General features: G+C 45.3%; 2 protein-coding genes across 2 annotated transcripts; one reads left to right on the top strand and one right to left on the bottom strand.

Moving 5' to 3' along the window:
- Positions 1-2,363: 2,363 nt before the first annotated feature.
- LOC125940992 (uncharacterized) lies at positions 2,364-9,931 on the top strand. The gene is made up of 6 exons (XM_049657849.1): positions 2,364-2,784; positions 4,149-4,258; positions 5,380-5,400; positions 7,829-7,882; positions 8,557-8,710; positions 9,732-9,931. The coding sequence occupies exons 1-6, from the start codon at positions 2,483-2,485 to the stop codon at positions 9,745-9,747; spliced, it is 657 nt and encodes a 218-aa protein (XP_049513806.1). The 5' UTR covers positions 2,364-2,482; the 3' UTR covers positions 9,748-9,931.
- Positions 9,932-13,483: 3,552 nt separating this feature from the next.
- Positions 13,484-16,700, bottom strand: LOC125940856 (uncharacterized). The gene is made up of 4 exons (XM_049657468.1): positions 16,692-16,700; positions 16,423-16,599; positions 15,801-15,923; positions 13,484-13,839 (listed from the first exon to the last, which is right to left on the bottom strand). Exons 1-4 carry the CDS (start codon positions 16,698-16,700, stop codon positions 13,645-13,647), a joined length of 504 nt encoding a protein of 167 aa, XP_049513425.1. The 3' UTR covers positions 13,484-13,644.
- Positions 16,701-25,971: the final 9,271 nt, after the last annotated feature.

Consider the following 25,971-nt stretch of genomic DNA (forward strand, 5'->3'; position numbering starts at 1 on the left):
CACTCACCGCAGCCGTGGCCAAATGGTTAGGGCGTCCGGCTCGGCTGCGGGAGGTGCTGGGTTCGAACCCCACCGCCGGACACCCACCGGTGTAACGGGTACAAGCGATTCCCCACCAGGCGCCCGGTTGCTAAAGGTGAATCTATGCTTGGGAGAAGCTCCCGCCGTAGGTTAATGCAGGTAACCGCAGTCGGTTAATGCAGACGTTTAACCGCAGTCGGTCAATGTGCTGGCCTTTGTGGTTCTGTGCCGGGGCGGATGGGTGAGGCGTCGGCTACCTAGACGACGCCGTAGCTTATCTGTCCCAGAGCGCGTCTGCAAAGCCTGTGTACAATGTGCGAATGTGCAGTCGGACCGAGGGAGCTTCTTTTGCCATTTGATAAATCAATATGGCATGCATGGATCACACATGATTAGGAATGGCTTTTTGCGCACACTGTGTAAAAACAGTGTTTCTTTGTTTTTTCTTGTTTCGAACATTAAAAAAAAAACTACAATATTTATTTGAAAATGCCACTGGAGGTGAAAGGCAGACGTCGTTTCCAAGAAAAACGAGCCCGCCATAGTGGCTTTAGTTTTGCACTGTTGAGTCGTGGAATCAAATCCCGGCCAAGGCGGCCACATTTCGATGGGGCAAAAGCGACCGCGCACCGTGTATTGGGTGCACGTTAAAGAACCGCAGGTGGTCAAAATTATTCCGGAGTCCCTCACTGCGGCGTGCCTCGTAATCGCATCGTGGTTTTGGCATGCAAAACGCAATACGTTATTGTAATTCAAAAATACCAAACCAATTTATTGAATAAAGAATTCAGAGCTCTTCCGCTGTCGAAAAAATGGGGGTAACCGAAGCTTGTGGCAAAACGACACAGTCGCAGGCGTTCCGCTTTGTTTGCCCTAAACTCAGGGCCGGCGGCTCTTCACTGATGTTTGGCCTCAACATCGCGCTCCCGCAACTCGGGGCCCGCGGCTCTTTGCTGACGTTTCGCCTTGGCTTCGGAAGCCCTCAAGCTATAGAATCAGCACGTTGACAACCAGCCATTTCCCGAGCGCGTTTATGGCGCCATTGCTCGAACGCAGCCTGCTCCTCGGCGGAACGCACCAGGCGAGGTCTTCCCATCCGGACGCCGAGACTGATCTGAAACGAGGGAAGCCCAGTGGAACGCGCGCCAACCCACTTTCCTTCCCTTTCTCTCCCCGCGACGCACCAAACGACCCTCATTGGTCGCGCGCGTCACGTGATCCGGCGCCGGCTCACTTTCCCCGCAGCTGCTTTATTCTGGGAGCAGCCGGGTTGTTTAGCGTGACACCACCGCCAGCCACCGCCGGCACATGTGAGGCAATACAAGCTTCGCTTGAAAAGCAACTCTGGGCGCACGAATGTCAAACATCCTAACGGAAATAAGACAAAAAGATAGTGCAAATCCCACGCAGTGGTGGGAACCAATTTTAGACGATGTATTTTGTGGGTTTCTTAGTATCTAGCATTCTTTCGGGTTCCTCGAGCAGTTGCGTTTTCAGCGCGAGCGTGTTTGTGACGACAACGGCAAGGCAGTTTCTTTAATGGAAACTGGAAAGGTGTGCCTATAGTGACAGCCCAACATGCTACTCCAGGTGAACGCGAATACAAACGAAATAATGCACACAGGACATACCGTATGATGACTCTTAACACACACATACACTTAACCGACGTAACGCAACATACAAGATTGAAGTATCTTGTTGAGACAGAGCTGTCAAGAAAGGCCTCACTGCTCTCTGGCTTTGCGTCAGGGAGGCGAATATATTCCCATTGTTACAAACATCCCCCTGCCACCCCCCCCCCCCCAGACATTTTTTTTTTCACCAGTCATCTACGACGACTATCCAAGTTTGCGAATAGCCGAAACGCATCGCGTATGAGGCATGTGCTGCAGTGATGCAGCTGAGCTCCTCTCTTGCGCTTCCCTTTAAACACGTTGCGCCACCTGTAGGCGCCGCTGTTAAGTGCGCACATCATCATCATCATCAGCCCACTCATGTCCACTGCAGGACATACCTATTGGCAAATACACAGTTACCTAAGTTGGCATCAAAGAGGTTCATTGAAAAGCGGAACATACCCAGCGGCAGATACCAACGGGATTGGCCCACATTTCAGACTGCACTATACGCGAGATAGGCCCACATTTCGGGAGGTATAACTATAGATAGCCGAGACGAAAACTGGTCTGACAATACAAATAATGCTGTTCGCATTAAAAATGCTCGCATGCAGGTCACTAGCCATACTGCTACTGCTGTTCATTCATTCATTCATTCATTCATTCATTCATTCATTCATTCATTCATTCATTCATTCATTCAATGTCGCCCTAGCAACTACGTGCACCCATATATTGATATTGTAAGGTTTAACTTAGCCTAGTTGATATTCGCGCAGTTAAACACCGATTTTATCGGTGTCAGTAGTGGGTAAGAGTCATTGCTCGGGAACAAGAACATGATCGGCTCGTCAGCCACGACCAGGGCCCCAGTGGTCCGCTTGTCCTGCCCGGCACGACAGATCCCCAGGGGGACACCCCGGTCTGCCCCTCCCAAGTCGGCTTCGCCGCAGCTGAGGGGAAAGGACCGCTACCAGCGCCTGCTCCCTGCTACCGCGGGACCGAGTCGGTCTCCTGCACGCGCGCTTTCTCCACACAGCGTAACTCCCCTGGGAGGAGGCTTCGCCCTGCCAGCCTACGGCGAGCTAGGACACCCCGTCGTCGAGCAATTCGAGACGACCTTGGACGAAAGCAAGACGTTGTGAGCCCATCGCTGTTTTGTAGCAGAGTTTTCCACATTGCACCCTCTTGTTAGTAATACTCATGCAAATTATCGTTGTGGCGCGTTACTGCTCGCATACTATATTTAGGCGCACGTTATAAAAACCTCCTAGAGTTGAAATAACCCGGGCAGCAAACCCACGCGGTATCGCTACGCCATGGATGCCCGTGGTCAGCGAATAATTAATTCTGAGCGTTAGCGCACGCCGGCGTGTCCCGTGCCCGCCAAGTCCACGCAGCGTGTCCAGAGAGAAGCGCGAAAGAGGAGTCCGGCTGTAGAACACGGTTCACACATGACGCTTTTCGGCGGGGGCAATATTGTGTGTCGCTACATTGTTTGAATGCTGATCACCTTTACGTCGACAGTTATGAAGCCAACAAGCAATGAAGTAACGCAAACAAGCAGGGCATCAGGGAAAATATCAGAACATTTAAAACGGAGGGAACATTTATAAGCGAAATGGTCACAAGAGTTTTGGAAAAGACAAATTGTGGCCAGGGGGAGCCACCATGGTGGGAGATAGGCCTCCCTATGACATGTTCTATGCTATATATATATATATATATATATATATAATATATATATAATATGATACATCAGAAGCACAATGCTCGGTTAGCTTAGGTTATTATTTACCAAACAGTTTCGGTCGGTGGGCTGGACTTTTTCAAGGCGTATATATCTATATATATATTTATATATATCTTGGAGGCGAATGAAGACAGAGGGGCTCGATTTTAAACACGACCATATTAAGCCAGCAGGCTATGAAGTCAAGTAAAGCACCAGGGTAATTAGCTGTGGTCGAATTTGAAATGTTGAAAATTAAAAAAAAAAAAACAAATAGGGGCAGCTTCACACTAGTGGTGCGAAGACTGCGCAAACAGCGAAGCTGGCGACCCCACCGAGCTTTATCTCGGTTCGGGCAAGTTTTTGAGAGGTTATGCTTCGAGTGCTTCGAGACTCGGCCACGTTTTGCGCAAAATCACTCCTGAATCATCGACAGCCTAAGAGCAATGAACACTCGGTCATTAAAGTATCGGGATGCTTCTGGGCGCTCAAACGCTTTTGCTCGGTTTCGCGGGCTCGTAACTCCGGATCCTCTGTGTGTGCTTGTGTGTGTGTGTTCGTGCGTACGTGCGTGCGCAGTAGACTATAAATAGCTTTCTTCACCACGATACAACAGCAGAGTGCTGACCTGCTCAGCGTCATAAGGTATACGCAGGAGCCATGAAAGAAAATCCCTGCCGTAATTTGCGAACGTTTTTCGTGCCCTTAAAAAAAAAAAAGCATACGTGCTCTTTAACCCATGCACAAAGATATCCTCGCTTCATCGATTCCAGGTTTTTCGTGAGGCGGGTATCCATTTTTCAAGTCTGGCAGCTGTTTGTCATGTGGCTGGCGCTCACTGGCACTGTGGTCTTCATCGCCAGCGTTGTAGGCTTCCGACACAGTGAGCGTGCTATAATATTCTAATTCATTTTTAATGTATATACGTTAAAGGCCCATTCGGTCATTACATAGAGGGGGAGTCAGTTGCATTAACAAACGCGCAAAAAAAACAACATTGGTAAGATACAGAAATAGAAACATAAGCAAGTAAGCACTGAACGTATTAAGGATATGTTGAATAGGCTTAGCGAGGAGGAAGAAATAGCCAAAGGGGAGTTGCCAACGATCGCAGATTCATTGCAGAAAGTGTGACGGAAGTCGCGTGTCCTTTTAGACTTCGTTGTCCTTGCCTATGGGACAAATAATGCTGTTATAAGCAAGCAGCTTGCTCTTTCGGATGTGGCCTTGGTGACGGGTAGCATAGACTTTTTCATAGAGTTTCCTGCCATTTCACCAGAACTGGCACTGCACCGCTGTTGTATTCACGGAAATGCCGGGATGTAGTGGCTTTGGATTGGCATCGTTCTCCTTTACAGACACAAGGAAATGGAGAAGAGAAGCGTTCACTTTTAGAATACGTTTTCCTTTCCTCTTTCTCCTTCTGTCAATAGAGGACTTCAGTACTCTATCCTTTACATAATTGAAAAATTTTCCTAACATGGATCGAATCCACAGCCTTAAGCTAATTATCGTTCGAAATTAGAAATGATATAAAGGCAAGTTTGGACAGCAGTTGGAACAAGTTCGCAAATTAATGTAAACCATCTATAAAGAAAAGCGCACTAAGATAATACTGAATAATAATATAGATTTTGCAGGGAAAGGGAGCTATGCAGAACAATAAGGCTAACCAGATCCTTAACGGACGCAGAAGCTGAAAAATGTCGCCGTGATGACGTAATGCCACATCACCCTTCTCGCATTCCCAGGAGCACCTGCGGAGTCTGCAAACACGCGAGTAAGGAAAAGGCGCAATTAAAGTAACGAAGGATATTCCTTTGTTTCAAATGTCTGTGGCGCGTCTGGACACATACGTATAGACAGCCAGTCATGTTTATATCAGGAGTAACTATGATCTTCGTTCTTTTGAACATGTTTACTACTAAACCAGCTCGGTACAAGTACCTTTGAAAGCCTTCCATGACATTCAGAATATAAATCTTTATTTTTTATTTTTTGCAGTTCTGATACGGCAGTCACAAAGTGAGTACCCGAAATGATCTCTAATTTTGTAGCAGGCCGATCGATATTCATCAAAAAGTGCAAATTCCTGACAGCAGGAATTCTTAGGTGCCTATAATCGCAGAAATAGAGCCGCGCTATTTGCGATGTTTCGACTTACTCAACGGTCTTGCGTCCGTATCATTGAAGGAAAATCGACGGAAAATAAATTGTGCGTGCAGAAAAACCTTGAGTCAGTGTTTTAAACTGGATGCATTCGTTATCGCCAATAGTATGGTAAATTTCATTTATGTATGTGTAACCATCACAATGTCATATATACAAACGATTTAAAATGTAAAGCGCAGATGAGTTAAAGCGTTTTCATGTCCCGCTAGCATTATTTCTTGGTCTCCGCGTCAATATTGATAAGTATTCACTGACACTAAATTAATGCCACTGGCATACAGAAACACTCAAATTCCTCGGTACTTGACATATTTGATAGTTTGCATTATCAATAATAAGAAAGGCAAGGATAGTGAAAGGAATTCAGGACGGCTAGCTAACAGTGGGATACGAACCCGCGACTTCAAAATGACGCGCGCGCTTTTTTTTTTTTTCATTCAAGATGCCTCTGAAGTTGCACGCGACGTCATCACCTTCCACTTACCTTGAGTATCTATGTACAGATGCGTGTGAGTTGACCTTGAGTGTGTTAAAAAGCGTCACCACAAGGCTGTGGTGCAGTTTCTTTGTTTAACGAGCTGCTTAATCACTTAATATCAATTATCTCATTTGCTAAGTAGGGTAGCACACATAGGCACATCGAATTACAGATAAGAGATGCGTGAAGGCCTTCATAAATCAATCAGTCAGTCAATCAATGAATCGAAATATACAATATCCGTAGGCAGTAGTCTATCAGCAAAACATATTTAAGACTTAATACATTTGACTTCAGTCAATAAATAAATAAAAAATTGCATTGTACGAAAGCACCACCCTATCAACAACGCATTTAAGTTGTTATATCGCATAATCGTTCACTGAATCACCAAATACATTAATCGTAGGCGTTCACCCATCAATAACAGATCTAAATCATATTACATCGCGTTTCATTTCATCAATGAATCAACATATACATTATTCGTAGCCACTATAGATCATTAACAACACATTTGGGTTGTATTACAGAGCACTTGAATATCAATAAAATGTCCATCTGGTACTGATAACCTTCTGCGGTTGCTTTCTGAAAAAAAAATCGCTCGAAATTTGCAGCATTTATGACGTCACAATAATTTAGTACACAATTAGTAATCGGGGATTGGATGTGAAATTCGAGTATGGGAAGTCCAGTTTTCGTTTACTAAGGTAACTATCAAACTTTTGCACAAGGGGATATAAAACTGCAGTTCTTATCGACCACTCGGTCAGTCTGACCTTTTTTACTGAATACTTTTGGCGTACTTCTAAGCGTTAGTGCACCCGCCATGGTTGCTTAGTGGCTTTGGCGTTGCGCTTATAAGAACGGGGTCACGGTTTCAAATCCCAGCCGCGGTGGCCGCATTTCGATGGGGGCGAAATGCAGAAAACACCGCTGTACTTAGATATAGGTGCACGTTAAAGAACCCCAGGTGGTCGAAATTTATCCGGAGTCCCCCACTGCGGTGGGCCTCATAATCATATCGTGGTTGCGGCACATAAAACCCCAGAATTTAATTTAATTTTAAGTTGTAGTGCACATTAGGTCGTATATCTAGGCTACTTAACTGGACGACGCGAAAGTAAGGAGCCAAACGAAATGATAACCTTTAAGGACGTTCTTTGCAGTAACGTGTCGAATCGAATACCTCATCCCGTGTACTTTGTCTTTCTGACCTCTCTGCCTTCCTCTAGCGCAGTCACGTATTTGTAAGTGCGAAGTAATAAAGTTTTCCTCGTTTTTAGCCAAATCAGTGGTGCTGAGCAGACGTCACTAAAATTTATCACGTCCTGGGCCGATGCTGTGGGAGTACGAAAGTGGCGTCAGTACTAATGTTTCGTCATTTCCTCCACTCTTCATTGCTAACCATCTGCCACGATAACAGTGGACCGCTTCCAATCCCAAAATTGATCTATTCATGATACCAATCCAACAAGCAGTGTATATCATCAGCACGTTCTTCTTCGTCATCATCATCACATATTATCTCCATTCTAGAACAATGACCTCTCCTAGCGATCTCAAACGGCCCCTAATCTTACGTTAGCTAACTGCGTCCTATTCATTCAAGTTTTCTAATTTCATAGCAGCGCGCATAATCATCAGCCATCCTCGATTGTGTTTTCCTTCTCTTAGTACCCATTTGTAACGATAACAGACCACCGATTGCCTGCAGTATTCAACTGCAGCGTACTTCAAAAGTGACTTTGCGATATAAAAGACGATAAACCGGCAACTAATATCGTATGTATCCTGCAGGTACCACAATGCCGCCGTACACGCACGTATTCAGACCACCTGGCTTGCCTAAGCGTAAGTAATGAAGATACTGTGTGGGTTGTGAGCGAACACTTTCGAAAATTTTTTAAAGGTTGCCTGTGGCAGATAGCACAAGTTTAGTTCGTGAGCAGGTCTACCCGAAGAGGCGGACGTGACTTGCACAAAAAATTGAAATGCATAATCGACTAATTTAAAAATTCACTAATTAGGTTTTTAACTAATTACCTTAGGACCCATATTGCAATTTACAAATTATAGCCTTGGAGTTCGCAAGGCGGATATACTTGGAACGAATTCCCAGGATAACACCAGTTTCGAGATATTAATTCCCGAACTCTGCGGAGAAATGCATTGGCGTTCCAGTTACTTTTGTGCTGCAATGTATAAAACAACGTTTTGTTAAGAAAGTAACTGGAACGCCGATGCATTTCTCCGCGAAGTACGGGAAGTAATATTTCGAAACTGGTGTTATCCTGAGAATTTGTTCCAAATAAATGCGCCTTGTGAACTCCACGGCTGCAATTTGTAAAAACAAGACCACAAAATGGAATACGCATTGTGTACATGCACGCAAAGTGTGTGTTCCTTTTCTGGGCGTCTGGTTCGCGCAAGCGTATTCTTACTTGCAGAAAGAAACAGTGTTATGCCTGCGCTAACCATGCATGCTTGAAAAAAATTGCGCAATACTGTATCCGACCACCATGCAGCGGGTGAGGTGAACGGCACGTGTGACGTTCTGACCCCGTGTCAGGGTGAGGCCGAGTGCGTGGATGGCCGGTGCATCTGCAGCCCGCCTCTGTCACTAGCAGTCGGAGACGTCTGTGTCAACTCCACGGAATCGACGAGACCAGCGGATGTCGCGTACGTCAACTCACGGTGAAAGTAGTTGAGACAAAGCGAACAGTGAAACGCCGTTTGCACTGCAAAAACATCTAATGAACATACCGAAGCATTCGCTCCCCACCGAAAGCAGGGAACGAACGCTTTGTTCGTTCTTGCGAACAACCGCCCTCTTGCTTTACCGCGTCTCGGAAACTTAAAATTACGCAACCCTCCCAACACAAAGCGTGCCCGAATACAAAGCACATGATTCCACCAGCCATCTCGGCACACCCTAAACATTGCACTCACCACGGACTGCGTTCAAGATACGGCGCGCTCCATGGCCTCGTATGCGCTCAGCTGTGCCGAAAGTCATGTGCAGCCATGGCCGGGCTAAAGGAGACGCACGCTTGATCAGGTAACGTCGAACAATTGGTGTGCAGTAAGACTGAGCGCATCAAACCACCATCCTTCTCGACACCTCCTAGCACTCCTAGCATAAGGGACCCGGGGCACCATCTTATCGCCCTTGGACTTCATACGGGACAGCACTGCGATGGTGACAACGACGGCACAAATTATCCCGGAGTGTCCTTACAATTGTTATTTTTATACAATATTAGTATATTCGCTATAACGGACGTATGCGCTCTGAGGAGGCTAAAGTGCCAGTTCGCTTCCAGCTGTCTACGGTGCTTGCGAGTTAAACTTAGTGCCTGTATTCTAGGCACTATAGCTATACTGTGATAGGCAGGCATGCTACTTCACAATTTTGTGCGTGCCTATCTGTTCCCCTACTCAACTTTCTCATCTTTAAGATCCATTTTCCGTTCCCTCAACAAAGTAGTAGACCGAACTTTAATGTTGTTAAGGTCCTTGCCTTTCCTTAATCTCAACGTGGTATGTCGTTCTATGTCGTATATGTGGTGGTATGTCGTTCAAAGTGCATCGCCAGTATACGTACTACTGCGTCAACGTACTACTTTCCTTCATGTTCAGCGACACTGTTTTCGAAATGCGCTTGTTTTCTTTTCTGACAATTCGTTTTCTGGCTTTGCAGTATCCTGGATGGATAAACCATGCTGAGGAAAGAGCCACCTCCTTTACAAGGCGTGTGAATCTCATCCAGACATCTTGAAAGTGAACGTTTATGGCCATGTGATGCTAATGGGAAAATCATTCACCAACGTAGTGTCGACTTTCGTCGGCGTTCTGCCGTTATCTCAGGGCTGCTAGCGATTGATTTCGGTAAAACCTTGATTAAACAATAAAAATTGCCCGACAGAACCAACCTTGTGTTGATTGATATCGTTGTAAGCGGCAGCTTTCGCCATTACAAGAGACATGCTGCAGATTTCAGTGACGAACGAACGCTTCCCTCGGCCGCGATGATGGACCATGTAGAGAAAGCGGTGCCTTTGTTGTGCATTAAAATGTGTTGAATTAGAATACACGACCTGCTAGAACATCTAGAAACACGCCACAGCGCCTCACTACGATGAGAGACGCGCAGCAAATTTCGGCAACTAACACTTCCCGTGGCTTCTGTTAAAGCGAAGTTTTCTTTGTCTATTCCTTCGACTTTTGCGCTGCTGATGCTGTTTCGTTGCACTCCGCGTTGGTTGGGGAGGGGGGGGGAGGGGGGGGGGAAGGGCGGAAGGCGGAGTTCATAGCTTTGTATATACATGGCAGGAGCGTGGCAGAGCGTATAGGGTGCGTGAGAAACTCGTTTGGACCTTTGCACCTAGTCGAATGTGCACAATGCCCTTTACAGCTCTCTGGGCGGGCGTCACCAGAATACCCTCTTGACGGCTGTAATTATCCGTTGCCTCCGGCAAAAGCATTGCAGAAACTGCAGCGCTTACTTTTCTACTAACGTGGTATCGTCCAGAGGGGAGGTATATAGAATGGTAGAGAGGAGGAGGGAGAGGAGGAACAAAATGGGTAGAAGATACGCAGCCACGAAACTCTTGGCACATTTCGCTCGAAACTCGCATACATGAGGGGGGGAGGCGACGTGAGAAGGTGAGAAAACGCTACTACTTGAGTGTCTCGATGCGCGCGCCCCCTAGGCACCCAAGCTACTACTAGACACGACAGCGGTTGCGGACAAACTGGATAAATTGAAGTTCAAGGTATACGGTACGGTACGTTTCTGCTATGTCTGAAAAATAAACAGCATGCAAATTTGTCTAGCGGGCAACTGACGCACGGCGTGCCGACTCGAAGCCGCATTGAAGCACCATAGCGTATAGGCGACGTCGTAGCACCATAGAGTCTAGGCTTCGCACTTCAATTCAACACTTCTGCCATGGTAGCTTTGCAGCAATGGCATTGCTCGAGGTCGCGGATTCGATCCCTACCACGGCAGCCACATTTCGGACGGTGGCGAAATAAAAAACACTCTTGTACTTCGGTTTATGTGTTAAGCTAAGGAAGTCCAGGGGGTAAAAATTATTCCATAGTCTGCCACTCCGGCGTGCCTCCTAATGCGATTGTGGTTTTTGCTCATACAGTCATGTAATTCAAGTAAAGCTTAACGCTTCTTCCCCGATGTTGTGTGTGAGGAAATCAAAATATTAACTTCTCGGAGGTCATGAACAATGGCGCACAACAACGCCTCAAGCAAGCACGCCTCGCCCTGTGTTCTGTGTACTACGAAGACAAACAGCAGTCGTGCACACGTTGCATCATTTGCGCTCTTGTATTGCAATAAACGCTGAAGAAATGAAACATTCGCCTTCAACATGACCGCTAATTATCGCCAATCAAAGCAAACAATGCAGAAAGCTTTCCTTTTTTTCGTCGTGAGCTAAACTATGTGCGCATCCTTTTAATGCGTTAGCATTAGCAGTGTCAAAGCGAAAACAAGTGTGTGTGTGTGTGTGTGCCGCTGAATCCCCATTAAATTCAGCGTGCTTATTGTGCGTGAAAAGCTCTCACACATATGCCAAGGGGGCGAAATGTCTCACTAGATCATGCTTTATCCGCGATGCGCGGTCTATAGCGTAGAATTTTCGACGAAATTCCTTTAGTAATTTGCACCCATATCCACGAGACTTCTTTTACAAAAGAGCATTTCCTCATTGGCCGGCGTTCGGGTGCTGGTCACACATGCCGAAAGAGTGGTCACACAATCTGGACCTAACGTCGAAATAACTTTACCAATTAGGGGGAAAGAAAGGCGCTTGTCCTGTGCGTTATTCGTCTGCTCTTTCTTTGCGAGGTTATTCTTTCGCATAAAGGATGAGGCGCTTCCGTTACGACTGAAGACCTTCTTTTATAGGAATCGCCACTGCCACCGAATGGTGTGCTGCACACGGTTTGAACGAAATAGACATGATGACACTATACCAAGTTAAACAGACTCTAACAATTATTTAAGATATTTTCCCGCCAGTGGCTTTGGAGGCGAATGCGATGCTGTTTCATTGGTGGATCTGTGAGATAAATCTCTACTACTGACATCGCATAGCTTATTGGTTGACCACGTCGGAAATCAGGCACATCGTTTATCCTTGTCTGATTTTTAACAGCGGACCTGTTTAAGCCGGGCGTAATGTGTCTGCTGAATCCAAAAATTTGGGCCGATCCTGGCGGTTGAGCAGAAAGGGTCCAAGCGCAATGGCACATACCCCTGTGAACTAGCGAAGCTGAGCCTGGCTAAGTCTAGCTAAGCATGGTTGGGACTACTTGAGCTCACTCAGTCATCGATAGCCAATCAATAACTAATCGATAATCAATCAAAATCAATAAATTCCGGAAAATGCTGGGGATGACTTGGTAGTGCTTAGCCTAGCCCAAATACATGGTCAATACCTTGCGATAGCCAATCGATAGCCAATCAACAGCTAATCGATAATCGACAAATAATCAACACATTCCGGGAAATGCTGGGGATGACTTCGCAGTGCTTAGCCTAGCCCAAATACGTGGCCAATACCTTGCGATAGCCAATCGATAGCTAATCTATTAACGATCAATGATTAAATTCCGGAAAATGCTGAGGTTGACTTGGTAGTGCTTAGCCAAGCCCAAAATCCAGGACTAGCTAGGTGCCCATCAGCTCCGCTGTATCTTTAGCATTGCACCTCCAGTGCAAGCTACGCTAAGTTTTTTTACTAATGATTGAATATTGATTTCCCTGTTGATTATCTCGTTCAATATTGATTGTTTGATCATTCCTGCGCTAGCAATTTCTTTACACATCGCGACTAATTCTAAGATGCAAAAAAAAAAAAAAAACATCCATTACGTGGATCTTCAAACAGAAAAGCGGCATATTGCATTTTCGGCCAGCAGCGCTGGCTAAGAGACAACGAAATTATGCCCATTGGCGGGTTGGAACACGAAAGCGAACTGACTGTATACACGTCGTTGTCGATTGTGCATTCCATGACAACAGATTGTGCATTCCATTCATCTTTGTCGACAAGAGAAAACCCGAGCACTGCTTCGGAACAGCGATACAGACGGTTAACGAAAAGGATTTGTGTCTTAAGGAGATGCTTTATCAACAGCGTTGCAAGCTTTCCTGACTGTGCACAATTAGCAATTTATAGTCTTAGAGTGGTGCAAGCTCACGCTAGGTAGATGCAAGTAGCTGTCTGCGGCTCTATGAGTCGACAACCTCACGTGACCGGGTACGATGATGTTGGGAGCGGAGACAGCTTCTTGCGAATCTCCCACTGGAACCACTTCGCTCCGCAGCCGCCGATGGCAACAAGCCGTAAAGTGTTTAGAGTGTATGAGTGCTGCCTTACTATACTGTTACGTTAAAAAAAAATACGGAGTGCTACTTTGATTATGACATTCGTTTAATATGACACAGTCACTCTTTTTTTTTTTGCGCGTAGTATAACAAGACAGTGTCATAACGCTGCGAAGATTCTCGGACAGTCACAATTAACACAGGCGACGGGCTACGCGTCCGTCTCTGCGAATTCATAGAATACGAGTCCGGGCCGACGCTGCTACTGCAGCTTCAAGCACTCGTCGTAGTCGCTCTCCTCGAGGAACTTCTCGTTGAAGAAGTGCAGCAGTCTCTTGAGGAAACGCAGGCGCGAGTACGCGCCCTTTCCGCAGACGTTGTGCGGGTCGTCCAAGTCGGCGTCGTAGGCGGCGATGCCGTACTTCTCCTTGAATATCAGCATCTTGCCCTTGCACAACTGCGTTCCAAGAAAGAAGAACAGAATCTGCGACCCCGAGTCATGACTCGTTGTGCCTCATACTTCAAGGACGCCGTCAAGAGATGTCGGGCAGCGGCTGTACTTACTGGGACTTCGGATTGAGCGGTAGCACATTCTGGGTGGATGCATTTTACAAGTGCATTACACATTGTGTACGATATGTGGATAATAAATAACCTTTAGCAGCGCGTGGATGCATTTTACAAGTACATTACACATTGTGTACGATATGTGCATAATAACCTTTAGCAGCGCGTGGATGCATTTTACAAGTACATTACACATTGTGTACGATATGTGGATAATAACCTTTAGCAGCGCGTGGATGCATTTTACAAGTACATTACACATTGCGTACGATATGTGGATAATAACCTTTAGCAGCGCGTGGATGCATTTTACAAGTACATTACACATTGCGTACGATATGTGCATAATAACCTTTAGCAGTGCGTGGATGCATTTTACAAGTACATTACACCGGTTGTTACATAAAAAAACGGCGATTTTAAAACGCAGGTTAAGACGAAGAGACGATATTTTAAGCAACAATGGTCTTTCTCGACAGTGTACAGTATGTCTCGAATGTTGATGCAACAAGGGTTCCACGACAAATATGAAATTCTTGTCTAGTAAATCCACCATGGTGGCTCGGTGACTAGGGGGCTCTGGCGGCTAGTTCGCGGATTCGATTCCAAGCCACAGCGGCCGCATTTCAATGTGGGTGAAATGGGAAAGAAACATTCATGTACTTAGATTAAGGTATTTGTTAAAGAACTACAGGTGGTCAAAATAGTCCTGGTAGTCTTAACAGGAGTCTCATCGTCCTAGTGTTATATTGGGACGTCAAACGCCACGAATCGATCTCATCTGTTAAGGCATGGGGCTTCTAATTTAATAGATCATTGTGTAGGACGCCAAAAACTTACTGTAGATTCAAATTGAATTCGAGCCTATATGCCCACGAATTGTGGGCATTCAGCTTTTTCGCGAATTCCGTGTCCCCGTAAGCTTTTGTGACCAACTGTACAAGTTCACTAACACGAACTCTGTAAGAAGGAGAACGAACACCTACCCTGTCATTCCAGGCGTGGGTAACAAAAAAATGTAAACAGGGTGCGAGAGCTTGGACTAACTGTGCACGACGTAAGCGAAAGTAGGAAACGCGAGGGACTGGTGGGAAACAGCTTAGCTCACACGTAGCGTACGAGGTCCCTTCGGCTTCATTGGCTTATCGTCTTTGACGGCCCAAAGCAATACAAAGACTCATAGAAGCGCTATATACGGAGGACTCCGAACTATTTTTTACCACCAGTGTGGTTCAATGAACTTGCATTCATCGAAACGTTGCCGGGAATGGAATCAACGATTATGTGTTCAGTGGTTGGACCCAGCAGTTCAAGGGTCACCACGGTGACCATCACAACAACGGCTCCATATTTCTTCAATGTGCTGTGTAACGAGTGCTATAGATCGCAGTGCCGTGCTCCTATTAGTTTTATGTCTTCTTTAGCAAAGCAGGCAGAGAGGCTGGCTTGCGTCTTGCCTTTAGTAACTGCAGGCGCATCAGGGAAGCATCGTGATAATCAGAAGTTGGTGCGCTACCCCACTCTCCCAAACACGTTGCACAGAAGTGTCACTTCACTGCATTGGCTTCAATTGCACTTTTATTTAATTATCTATGCTGTTGGAAAAGCAGTTTTGCGGTCCTTCAGACAACACGAGGACATTCTGCCAGGCCAGGGCCCCGAAACGACGCCTGTTTCTAGGGACCACAGAGACTTTGGAGGACGCCACCGAAGCTCAGTGTTGAGACGAGACTGCTTCACTTTGAGCTGAAGAAACACACCAATAACTAGTCGCAAAACTTATGCGACAGTATATGGCAGTACGCAAACTCAAAGCGGCATGCAGTCTCCGGAAGAACAGTCACTACTTACCTTTAGCCGGAAAGACATCTCGTCATCGTAGGTCACTACCCTGTCTATCTTGTCGTTGTCGTAATAGCTGCCAATGGGAGTATCGTTACGAAAAGCCCACACCCAGTCCTGGCTCTTGCAGATCTAAAGGCCGGAGAATAGAAAAGGGTAGAATTACGACGTTCCGTAGTAACGTTATATCCGAGCTGTGTGCCATTCGAAATGGCAAAACGACAGAGAAGACAAATACTTGGCGCTACTAATGGCTGATGGATTGGGTTGATGGTAGACGTCTTCGCCTCGTTCGCACTGTACTTCACGTAATCCGATACCAAGTAACCCATCAGTCTGTTCTTTTGAACTCCTAGAATCCCAAGTAGCGCTTCTTAGAATACCAGTATGGCAGACCAACTAGACCGAATTACTGCATTGGTCAGCACTTCCCAATTACCGCAAGGCCTACATAAGTCCGGTCCCATATGACGTCACATGTTTCCACTTAAAATTGAGAGTGGCGGCAACGTGGAGGTGTTATGAGCAGTTGCTACTAGGCTTGCCAGCGTCCCGGCGAGTCATGCAGCAGATCCTTCTTTCATTTATCTGGCATATTTCAGCATCCTGAAAGTCAGGTGATGAGGCTTACCTGACCAATGTCGATGAGGAACTGCTCGTCGACGAGGTAACCATTGCGGGACAGGAAGGTGTGCTTCTCTCCTTTCGTAGGGGTGTAGTAACGGCCACCGAGCGACACTGACAGGAAGAATTGGGTGTAGCCCAGCTTCTTGCGCGGCAATTCTCGAAGCGCCCAGTGCGCCGTGCGCTGCAGAGAGAACGTGCGTAAATTGAGGTCTTGCTCCTTCTCTTACGAGCAGAGTTCTTCAATCACACCAGCTCCGAAACTCCGCTTCAAACTCTACGCATACTCTCGGTGCCTTTGTGCGGGAAATTAACTAACGCACTACCACTAGGCAACAAGATGAAACTGGTCGTATCCCCAGCAAAAGTGTTGGGAATGGCTAATTAGTCAGATTAATCTGACTGAAAAAGAATATGCGGATCCCATGCACTATTTGAATCGGTGGACGCGAAGCTTATTTGAAGTATTGGCTTTTGTTAATGCAATTGTTGACGTTATGTGATGCTACAGTGACGTAGGTAGTACCTATATTACGTTACGTAGATGTCTTGTTAACGTTATGTAGATGCCATGTTGATTCCACTTCAAACTGTCTGTATAATGTCTACAGATATCTATAGAGAAACGTCGTCAGTAAGTCTTTCCGTAGGGTGAATGCGTAACTCATAGACACTTGAACGAGTTGCTCGAACAAAACCTACAAAACGTAGCCGACATAAGTTCGGAAGCAGTCTGCAGACAATCTGTAGAAAAAGCATTGTATAGACATTCTAAGTAAATTTTCCGAAAGATTTATCTGCCGAAACTTCCAGAACGCGTTGGAACGCGTAGTGTAAACTTACTAGATTGTACATGTATGTCTTTGTATCTATGACGGTCGAGTTCCAAAAGGACGGCGGCAGGATCTGTCCTATGCTTCGGTCGTCTGCAACGATGTGGCCGTACACGACGGCACCGTGCACGTGCATGCGTTCCCTGCGCGTATGAAAAGATAGACAGCAGAAGCGGGTCGGGAAGCTTTATAGAGGGACACTAAAAAGGTATCTCCTACAATCATATGCGATTGGCAGCGCATTCACTGAGCTAATTGAAGCACTAAAAGGGAGGTATATCTCGGGGCCAATTACTATTTTCCTAGCAGTATCCAGCGCAATCAGGATCTAAACCTGAGTTCGATGTGTAACGCTGAAGCGACGGGATCAAACCTTGAAGCGACGAAGGTACAGAATTTAAGCGCGTTGGCGCTTAGAATCTATCGCGGTGTCTACAGCGGTAGTAAAACACAAACTATTGTTAATGTAGAAACAAAAAGAAAAGAAAGATTCTCAGTCGGTGCCACCCATCGTTATCGCGATATCAAACTGTGGTCGCAACTGGAACTACTGAGTATGCAATAATTCTTAGGCCGGCTGGAAAGTGAGATAGAATTCAGCACTTTCTCTATATAAAAGAAAACACCTATGTGAAAAGCTTGATACATTTTTTTAGTATTAGCGTATTCTCCATCCAATTATTAATTATGAATCATCACCTCTCGCGCTGCATCAGCGGCCGTGGCATTCAACTTGATTAAAACGGTCGAGTACCGAGCCAAAAAACCTGCACTATACAACATCACTCTCAGCCCGTGTGTTGCTTTTGGACGTTGACTCACACGAATGAATCGTCCAGTGTTCTCATCCTCTTCTTCATGTAAATACTTCCATATTTGGCCAAACAGTGCTCGGATGCCGGCATTCATGACTTTTATAAGAATATTAGAGGTGGGCGAGTATAAACTTCTTCAAATACCAATCGAATGCAAACAGTGAGTATCGAATATCGAATTCAATATCGAATAGTCAAACGCAGATGCATATACTTACAGCAGGAATATTTATTTCGGCATGATTAATTATGTGCCGCGCCAGTACCGACTATAGTGCAAAAAAATACAGCTATCAGAAATAAAGGATCAGCTTCATACACAAGTTCACTAATTGTCATAAAAAAACTCTAAACATAAGAACCTGGTTGCAAACAAGCATTCAAAAAATTAATGGCTGCTGTATGACCAGCTTTTCAAAAACCTTAAATTTTTTTTTTTGCCAAAATAGATTATAAGTTGCGAAAAAATATTGCTGCTGAAGGACTTATGCGCCGTAAACACATGTAAAGTGGCCCGTTGCGAGGAAACCTTGACCAGTTGTGGCGTAAAAGATAAAACTGCTACATGGCTAGACTTCTAAAAACACTAAGTTACACACAAAAAAAATCGCAGTTGTCATTAGGCTTCCGCCACGCAGGCGAAAACAAAGCTTGCATTACCCCTTTTGTATTAGAATCACATTTAAAATTTTTGCCATTGTTTAACTTCTGATAGTTTGCGATATTTGTTTAACAGACAGAAAACAGTATCAAGAGTTTACCAGTCAGTTGATGCGAAATTATTCATTAGTTTCAAGTATTCAAAAAAAGTGGTATAGTTCCTTTTCGAATACGAATACAAAGATTTAGTGTGTAATATTCGATTGGTATTCAAAATTTCGAATAATCGCCCACCTCTACGGAATATTAAAAAGTACAACACACGCAAGGCTTTCGCATAAGGTGCACTGAATGAATACCGCTGATACCGAGACGATAGCTGCTGTTATCGCGAGTATAATAACGAGATGACCAAGACCATGATTAGTAGGACTGGGTATTGCCACGTTAGCGAAGTCGAGGAAGTTTCACCGAAGGTTCGCTAGGTTAAGTTATACGAATTTAAAGCGATTCAGGTACGTCAAGGTTACGTTGGGCTAGAATAGACTTCTCGGGTTGTCATTTGAATGATATCTGCATCAAGCAAAACGCTTACCTGATATTATTAAATCCAAGGTTCATCCAAATTTTATTGTAGAACGCCTCGCCGATGAGGAAATAGCTCGGCCGTTGGGGTTCGACGCCTTTGTGGAGGATATCTTTCACCTTCTGCAGTGGAGAACCGGCAAGAAAGAAGGTATGTATCTATTTCAAAGGTAAATTTATATACGTGCTACGAGCCCTCTGAGTGAGACATTCAAATATCTGCAATCGGAAAGTAGAGTGTATTAAAGCGTCGACATAATATGTCATTCATTTACGCTCAAAGCGACAGGTCTTTAGGATGGTAAAACGTTTCTTGGGCTTTTCCGGTGGGAGAAACGGCCCCAATACGGCATAACACTTTTGAAATCAGTGACGTCACAGTGATGTACCGGCGCTGTGCATGAGTACGGTGCCAAATTTGAAGGAAATAAAGCAGAAAGCACCGACTTCCATTTTCTTCGATAATTACAAAGCTTTTTTTTTTCTTCGCCAAATGACTGAAATTAAGGTAAGTATAATCTCTTTAACTGGTACCTCAAGGGACTGGATAAATATGTTTCAATTAACAGGACTTCCATTTACTGAGACAGATATTGAGAGGTGCAGCACTATATGACATGCAGCCTCTTAACATTGTGATATGGATTAAGCATAAACGAAGTGAATGTAGCAGCTAGTTCTTCCTGTGGTTCGGAGGCTGATCGATGGTTCCTCTAATGACTACACTTCGCTTTTCCCGGCTTAGAAAAGGCGCCGGCGACGTCTGAAAACGAAAACATATATCTTACTGCAACAATGGACGGTCGTGCACGGAGAGTCCAAGTTATCGAATGCTGATCTGTAAAACATCCGGAATTTCTGTTGGCCTTATTTTGATTTGTCTGTGGGACTTGTCCGAGCCGCAAAGCTTCTGTACATGCTATGCAATAAAAATCTATCAAATTTCTGCCTGCTTCACATTTTGCCGCCGCTTTTAAGAATGGTTCTGTTTATTGTATTTCCGTTTACCGAGGTTCTACTCTATTGGAAGGATGCCAGTCTAAATTTATTTAGTGCGTCGTTCTCTTGAGACCATTTAAGACCACCCAAACACAGAAACGTGTGCGCATAGCAACAGACTGTGATTTCCAGCGTAATAAAGTTTAATGGGGAAAAAACAGACAGATAGGAAAGATGCTGAACTGACAACTGATGTTCACTGAAGCAGTAAGTTCTGGGCAAGAAAGAAGGCAACAAAATAAATGGAGGAAACAAATCTACCGAGCGTGTGTGTCAACCAAGGGAATGATAATTCAATTAAATCCTCCTTCGAGATATCAGCTGAGGACATGCCAATGTAGCTACTCTTTCTTGTTGCTTGAGGGAATCTTCTTACACTTATCTAGGTACTCTTTTCAAGTATGTAGTTACAGAGGACGCGTGTATCATTGAAAAGCAGAAAGCATCCACACCTCCGGCAATGATAGGCCAAATGCCCCGTTCCGGGCAATCGCCTGTGACCACCAGTCAGCTCGCGTTTCCGCCTTAACGGAACACTAAGGAGAAACGCAAGATCAGTTTAGACTGATAAAGGACTCTTTCGAAACTCTATTTTAGTTAAGTTCGTGGTAAGAGGTGGTTTACTTGGAAAGAGCCCCAGATGCAAATGCGCCATACGTCACGGATTTCAAAGTATTTTCTCGCATTTAGGTCATCATAGCCCAATAAAGGTTCTTAAAATGTGCTACCTTCATTATCTGGTGGTTTTAGGATTCAATGTAGTCCATGTGCCGTATAAAGTCAAATTATTTCATTTTGAGTTTATTCCAATGAGTTTACTCCTGAGGCCAAATTTACGTAACTGTTGACACAAGCATGGGGCGGTGACCCGCAGCGTTGTTTTAACGGTCCAATGAAACGCAGTCCTCGTTCATTGGATGTAATGTTTGTTTGCTTTGAAAGAAAATAGTATTGCCTGCTTTGACAGGTTTTTCTTATCCAATTAGCTGACAAGAGACGAGGAGCGCACAGAACTGGAGTCCATGCGTCCACGCTAGCGTGGTGAAAGTAGATAACCGGATGAGGAAGCCGTTGCCGGCATCGGCGATTGGTCAGTTTCCCCTAGCTTAGCTTGCAGTGGCTGGTCGAAAATCGAGGCGCCTCGCAGCGGAAGGTTAAAAATGCCGCTAAAATTGATCCTCAGCTAAGAAAAGTTGGCAAAGCGATGTCGTATACGTTCCGGAAGGTCTCAACAACGTTATACCGACACGCAATATGCCTTGTTGTGCGCAATTCATTCTCCATGGTAGCTCCGGGTAGTCAGTGAAGAGCGATTGGCTGGCAGCATACTTTTTTTCCTTTCAGAACTGGGAAGTCTCCTGCTATACCAAAAAAAAGTCTTCTTTGGTTGTCATATTAGTACATCTTCAATGCGTACAAATCTTTTTTGACGTGGCGAGGTTTAGTTTCTTGTGACGTCGTGGAACAGACAGGCGAAGCGGGCGCCACCCGGAAAATTTTTGACCTATAGCGGAGGGCTAACGGCGAGAAAGGTGTAGGATCAAGAAGAATAGCTTTTCTTTTATTCGGTCTAATCATGTATTTCAGTACGCACACGTCATACCGGATGGCGAGTTTTCGCGGTTTTCGTGACGTCGCATGAAAGGCAGGCAAAGTGCGAGTGGCACGAAAATTTGTTTCACCAATCATGGAGGGCTAGTGGCAGAAATGGACTAGAAGAAGATTGGAATATATCTTTACGCTGTAGCGCTCCATGTTTAATGTCCATCTTTAACAGCAGTCAAAAATTGCACTAGACCGGTGGAGACATGGTCATAATTCATGATGTTACAGATATCTGGGCCAGTATTCACAAAAAGCTCTTACGCGAATACTGTTTGATCCAATCCAGATGCCGGACATATTATTATCGAAGGCAGCCAGCCAATGGAAAACAGCACTTACGAATGAAATGTTTCGTGAATTTGGCCTATGGTGCGGTAACTTCAATGTATTCTCACCACGCGTACTTTCTTCTTGCGTCTTTTCTGGCTTACCCAGCCTCATTTCATAACAAGAACGACATCTTCGTCTTTTAGTAGTGTAATTTACCAATACAGCGTCACACTTATTACTGCGAAGCTGTATAGCTCTACCTCGCAATGGGTCTTTAAACTCCGTGGACAAACACTGGGACAAACACTGGGACGCCCGCGCCGCTTGGTTCTTTGCAGCACCAACAGATGTCGCTCGCCTCAGCGCATCCGCTGCAGCGGCGGCGCCGGCCGTGCGGGGGAAAGAAAGCCGAACAACCAGAAAGCTCGCCTTCGCTCATAGCGTTCGCCGCAAGCGTTTCACGATTAAGATTACGGTTGCGTAAGCTGCAGTTGCCGGTAGGCGACAACAGTAGCATATGAAGCAAGGAGTGATGTAACTACACTTTCGCATGCAAAAGAAGAACCTGCTTAGCAACTGATTTATGTTGATGCAGTGCTATGGGAAGGCCATGTATAGAGAGGACTCCTAAAGAGCAGTGTGCATACGAGGCGCGGCAAAAGAATCGTTAAGTGCATTTCTCTTGTCTCTGGTCCACTATTTGTAGGTGCGCGAAGTAGCGGCGCAAGCCAAGTCGCAGGCCCTTAATACGTCTTAGGCTAATAATTAACTAAAGTGCATGCGAATGTCGTCATGTGAATAATTCCAAGCTATGTCACAATGTGTAATCGTTCTAGTAGTCGTTTAGAGCTTCTCTGTCCAACCACCTTCAGAGCGTGGATTGGGGACAATTTCTTTTTTCTATTTATTGTAAAAAAAATGTGCACATACCTGCAGGTTGTGGAATACTTTTCTGTACTCCTTCATTCCCAATCGATCGTGCGCGAGGAGAAGGTAGGCGTAGTGGTAGATCTTCTTCTTCCACATCTCATCTAACGTTTTGCTGGCGACCTCTTCAATGAGCACCTTCTCTGCGGCATCCCTGCATCTGGAGAGAACCAGCTATATGTGGTCTCTTTGCTGCTAATCTGTATGAACTGGCGGCCGATATTTTAGACCGCAACTCTTAGGTGCCCGTTCCTGGGTTGAGCGTCGACGTCCCTCGCGCGTTCGTCTTCTTTCACAGCTGGCTCCGATGCCGCTCATCATGCCAGCGTTCCCACACTGCCCCTCCCTCTGCCAAGGCGCTGACGGCCCTGGCTCATTGCCCATCGGTGCGTTGATTTCGGTATGAAATTCTTTGCCACAATATATCGTGGCATGAATAGTATGAGTATACAGCTGCGCTCAAATTTCACATTAGGGAGTAGCGTAATCGTGGGAGATTTTTTTATTATTATTCATCGTAATGAACGTGTGTGCATTTGCAAGTGGAACACAGGCTGTTTCCATTTATTTTCTCGTTTCCTTTCTTTTTCTTAAAGGTTAATTTTGTGCTGCAGAAGTTTTACTATTAAGTGTGGAGACTTAGTCAAATGTTCGTGGCTTTGTGTCAATGCCGCATCATCGTTCTTCTTCTTTTTTCATAGGAAGACATGAAAGAAACCCAAGAAAGAATTGAAATATACAAATGACATAAGAAAAGAACTAAAGTGAAAGAAAAGACAGCCTCCCATCGGTGGCAGCCGACCCCACAGCTTAAGTTCACCTGACGCCGGTAAGTTAAATGATGTTGCACATCAGCCGCCAGGGACTTGAAGGGACCCAGAGCTAGGCTGGGTGTACATGCACAAATACATCTAGAGCTTCGCACCAGTGATGCGGATGTTGTGGGTTCGGCTCCCATTGACGGCAAGTTGTCTTTTCTTCCATTTTCGTTGCCCTTTTCCTTATAATTTGCACATGACAATTAAAGAATACAGTTAATTCTCCTTATTCTCTCATAGATTTGACCGGTGGCTTTATATGGTTATCGCTAACAAGAGTCCGACCGAGCCCTTCGTTTCCTCTGTTCTATTCACTCATAGCATTGGTATAATTGGTATTTCAATCTCGATAATAAGTTCCTTTCGTTCGCGAAGATTATGGGCGCCTTTGTGACGAACATTAATTTAAGGCTGCTACAAACAACGCGACGCTTTTCAAGCTATCGCTCGGGCAACGGCGATAGTTCGGACTGTTATAAAAATCTGACAGAACCCATCTTACAATGAATGCCGATGTTAATGCATTCAGCATTGACACAATGTAACGACATACCGCATTGACAAACTCTTCACTTCTGTGTAGCCGACTTCGATTTTCTGTTAACCACATCTTCTTCACTTCTATGTAGCTCAATGCACGATCTCCTCCGGTTCTGTTCGCTTTTTCCTCCACGCTCGGCTATCTTTTGACGCCGAATTTTTCCCTTCCCTGTAGCTGGCTTCTTTATATTCTGTTTCTGACTTGTTCCCTTCTTGCCTCTTGTTCTGCTTGTCTGTCCAGGTAATCACCCGTTGGCAGATATCCAATCTGTACCATTCGCCAAGAATGTTTGCATACCTAGTTTCACACTCCCTAAATAGCCCAAGTTGTCTATTCCCAAGTTGTCTACTCATGCACATACCCAGCGGCCCAAGTTCGCATGGAAGAGCTTAGATGCAGACATACCGAAAAGTGCGTCAAGTTCCCAAAGAATACTAATAGCAACAAAACACCCAAAAGTCCAGTGGTTCCAGCGAGCGTAAACATGCCCGCTTGCATCGACGTCTGTGTACGCCTTTGTGTGCCGATGCGAAACCTTCTCGGCTCCTCTCTGCCTGGGCCTTTATCCGCTGATCGACCTGGTCAAGCTCCAGGCCACTGGGACAGCGCTATCCGAGATACTCGAGAACCCCATCGCAATAGCACCCATGCTCACCGGTAGTCGAAGCTGAATCCATACTCGGTCTTCTTGTGCTGGGCGGCCGCCTCGAAGACGAGAAACAGGCTGGGCGCGTAGGGGCCCCCGAGACCTTTCAGGATGACGTGATCTTTCTCGTACGCCTGGTAGAAGCTGAAGTCGCACAGGCCGTCCTCGGGAAGCTCCGAAACCTGTCTCTGGCTCATGTTGCCGCTCAGCGTGCAGATGAGGGAGTTGTACGGCATCGGCTGCACTGTGTGAGGGAAAGAAATACGCCGAGCAACGTTCACATTCATCCATTCGCACTGCGCAGAAGACGCATCACTCATTCCTGGACAAGAGCGAAAAGTCGCCATTTTCGAAAATCGAAGATAGTCTCTGCCCTAATTTCACAGCAGTTAGCATTCCAAGGTACCCCCATACGCATAATGGCAGCACTCATACGTCGATTTCTGAAAAATTCGTTTAGCTTTCCTCTGTGTAGATTCGTGGTATAGTCTAGGTGGATGCCAATTTTAGCCTATCATCATGCATAAAATATTATTTTAATTATACAAAGCGATTTTGTACACTGAGAATAAAAAGAACTTTCAGAAAAATGGTTACTGAAATAACATACATAGCCTGTAGTTTTTCTCGACATGATGACAGCCTGAGATGGCATGGTGAAACATCGTCCTTAGAGTTACAGGAGAAAAATAAAGGGTGTAAATTTGGACCACCAACACACTCTTATTTTCATTCCTCCTTTTTCGTAATTTTTGAGCAATCAAACAAATTATTTATTGCAACTGATGAGAACGTATAGTAAGGCTAACAGGTTCATTATAGTGACAACTAGCCCAATTGTGGTATCTTGAGATAAAAAGGTTGGGCGAATTTTGTGTCATCATGCCCTCTGTTAAGATATCAGAGAAGGATATCTG

This window comes from Dermacentor silvarum, chromosome 10 (assembly GCF_013339745.2).
Source record: "Dermacentor silvarum isolate Dsil-2018 chromosome 10, BIME_Dsil_1.4, whole genome shotgun sequence".
In the NCBI taxonomy this organism is placed as follows: domain Eukaryota; kingdom Metazoa; phylum Arthropoda; class Arachnida; order Ixodida; family Ixodidae; genus Dermacentor; species Dermacentor silvarum.

Coding starts and splice junctions, on each gene's coding strand:
- LOC125940992 (XM_049657849.1), top strand. CDS start 2,483: ATGATCGGCTCGTCAGCCACGACCAGGGCCCCAGTGGTCCGCTTGTCC. Junction 2,785..4,148: donor TTGGACGAAAGCAAGACGTT/GTGAGCCCATCG, acceptor CATCGATTCCAG/GTTTTTCGTGAGGCGGGTAT. Junction 7,883..8,556: donor ACCACCTGGCTTGCCTAAGC/GTAAGTAATGAA, acceptor ACCACCATGCAG/CGGGTGAGGTGAACGGCACG.
- LOC125940856 (XM_049657468.1), bottom strand. Junction 15,924..16,422: donor TCCTCATCGACATTGGTCAG/GTAAGCCTCATC, acceptor TCCGGCCTTTAG/ATCTGCAAGAGCCAGGACTG. Junction 13,840..15,800: donor AGATGTCTTTCCGGCTAAAG/GTAAGTAGTGAC, acceptor CTTGGAACGCAG/TTGTGCAAGGGCAAGATGCT.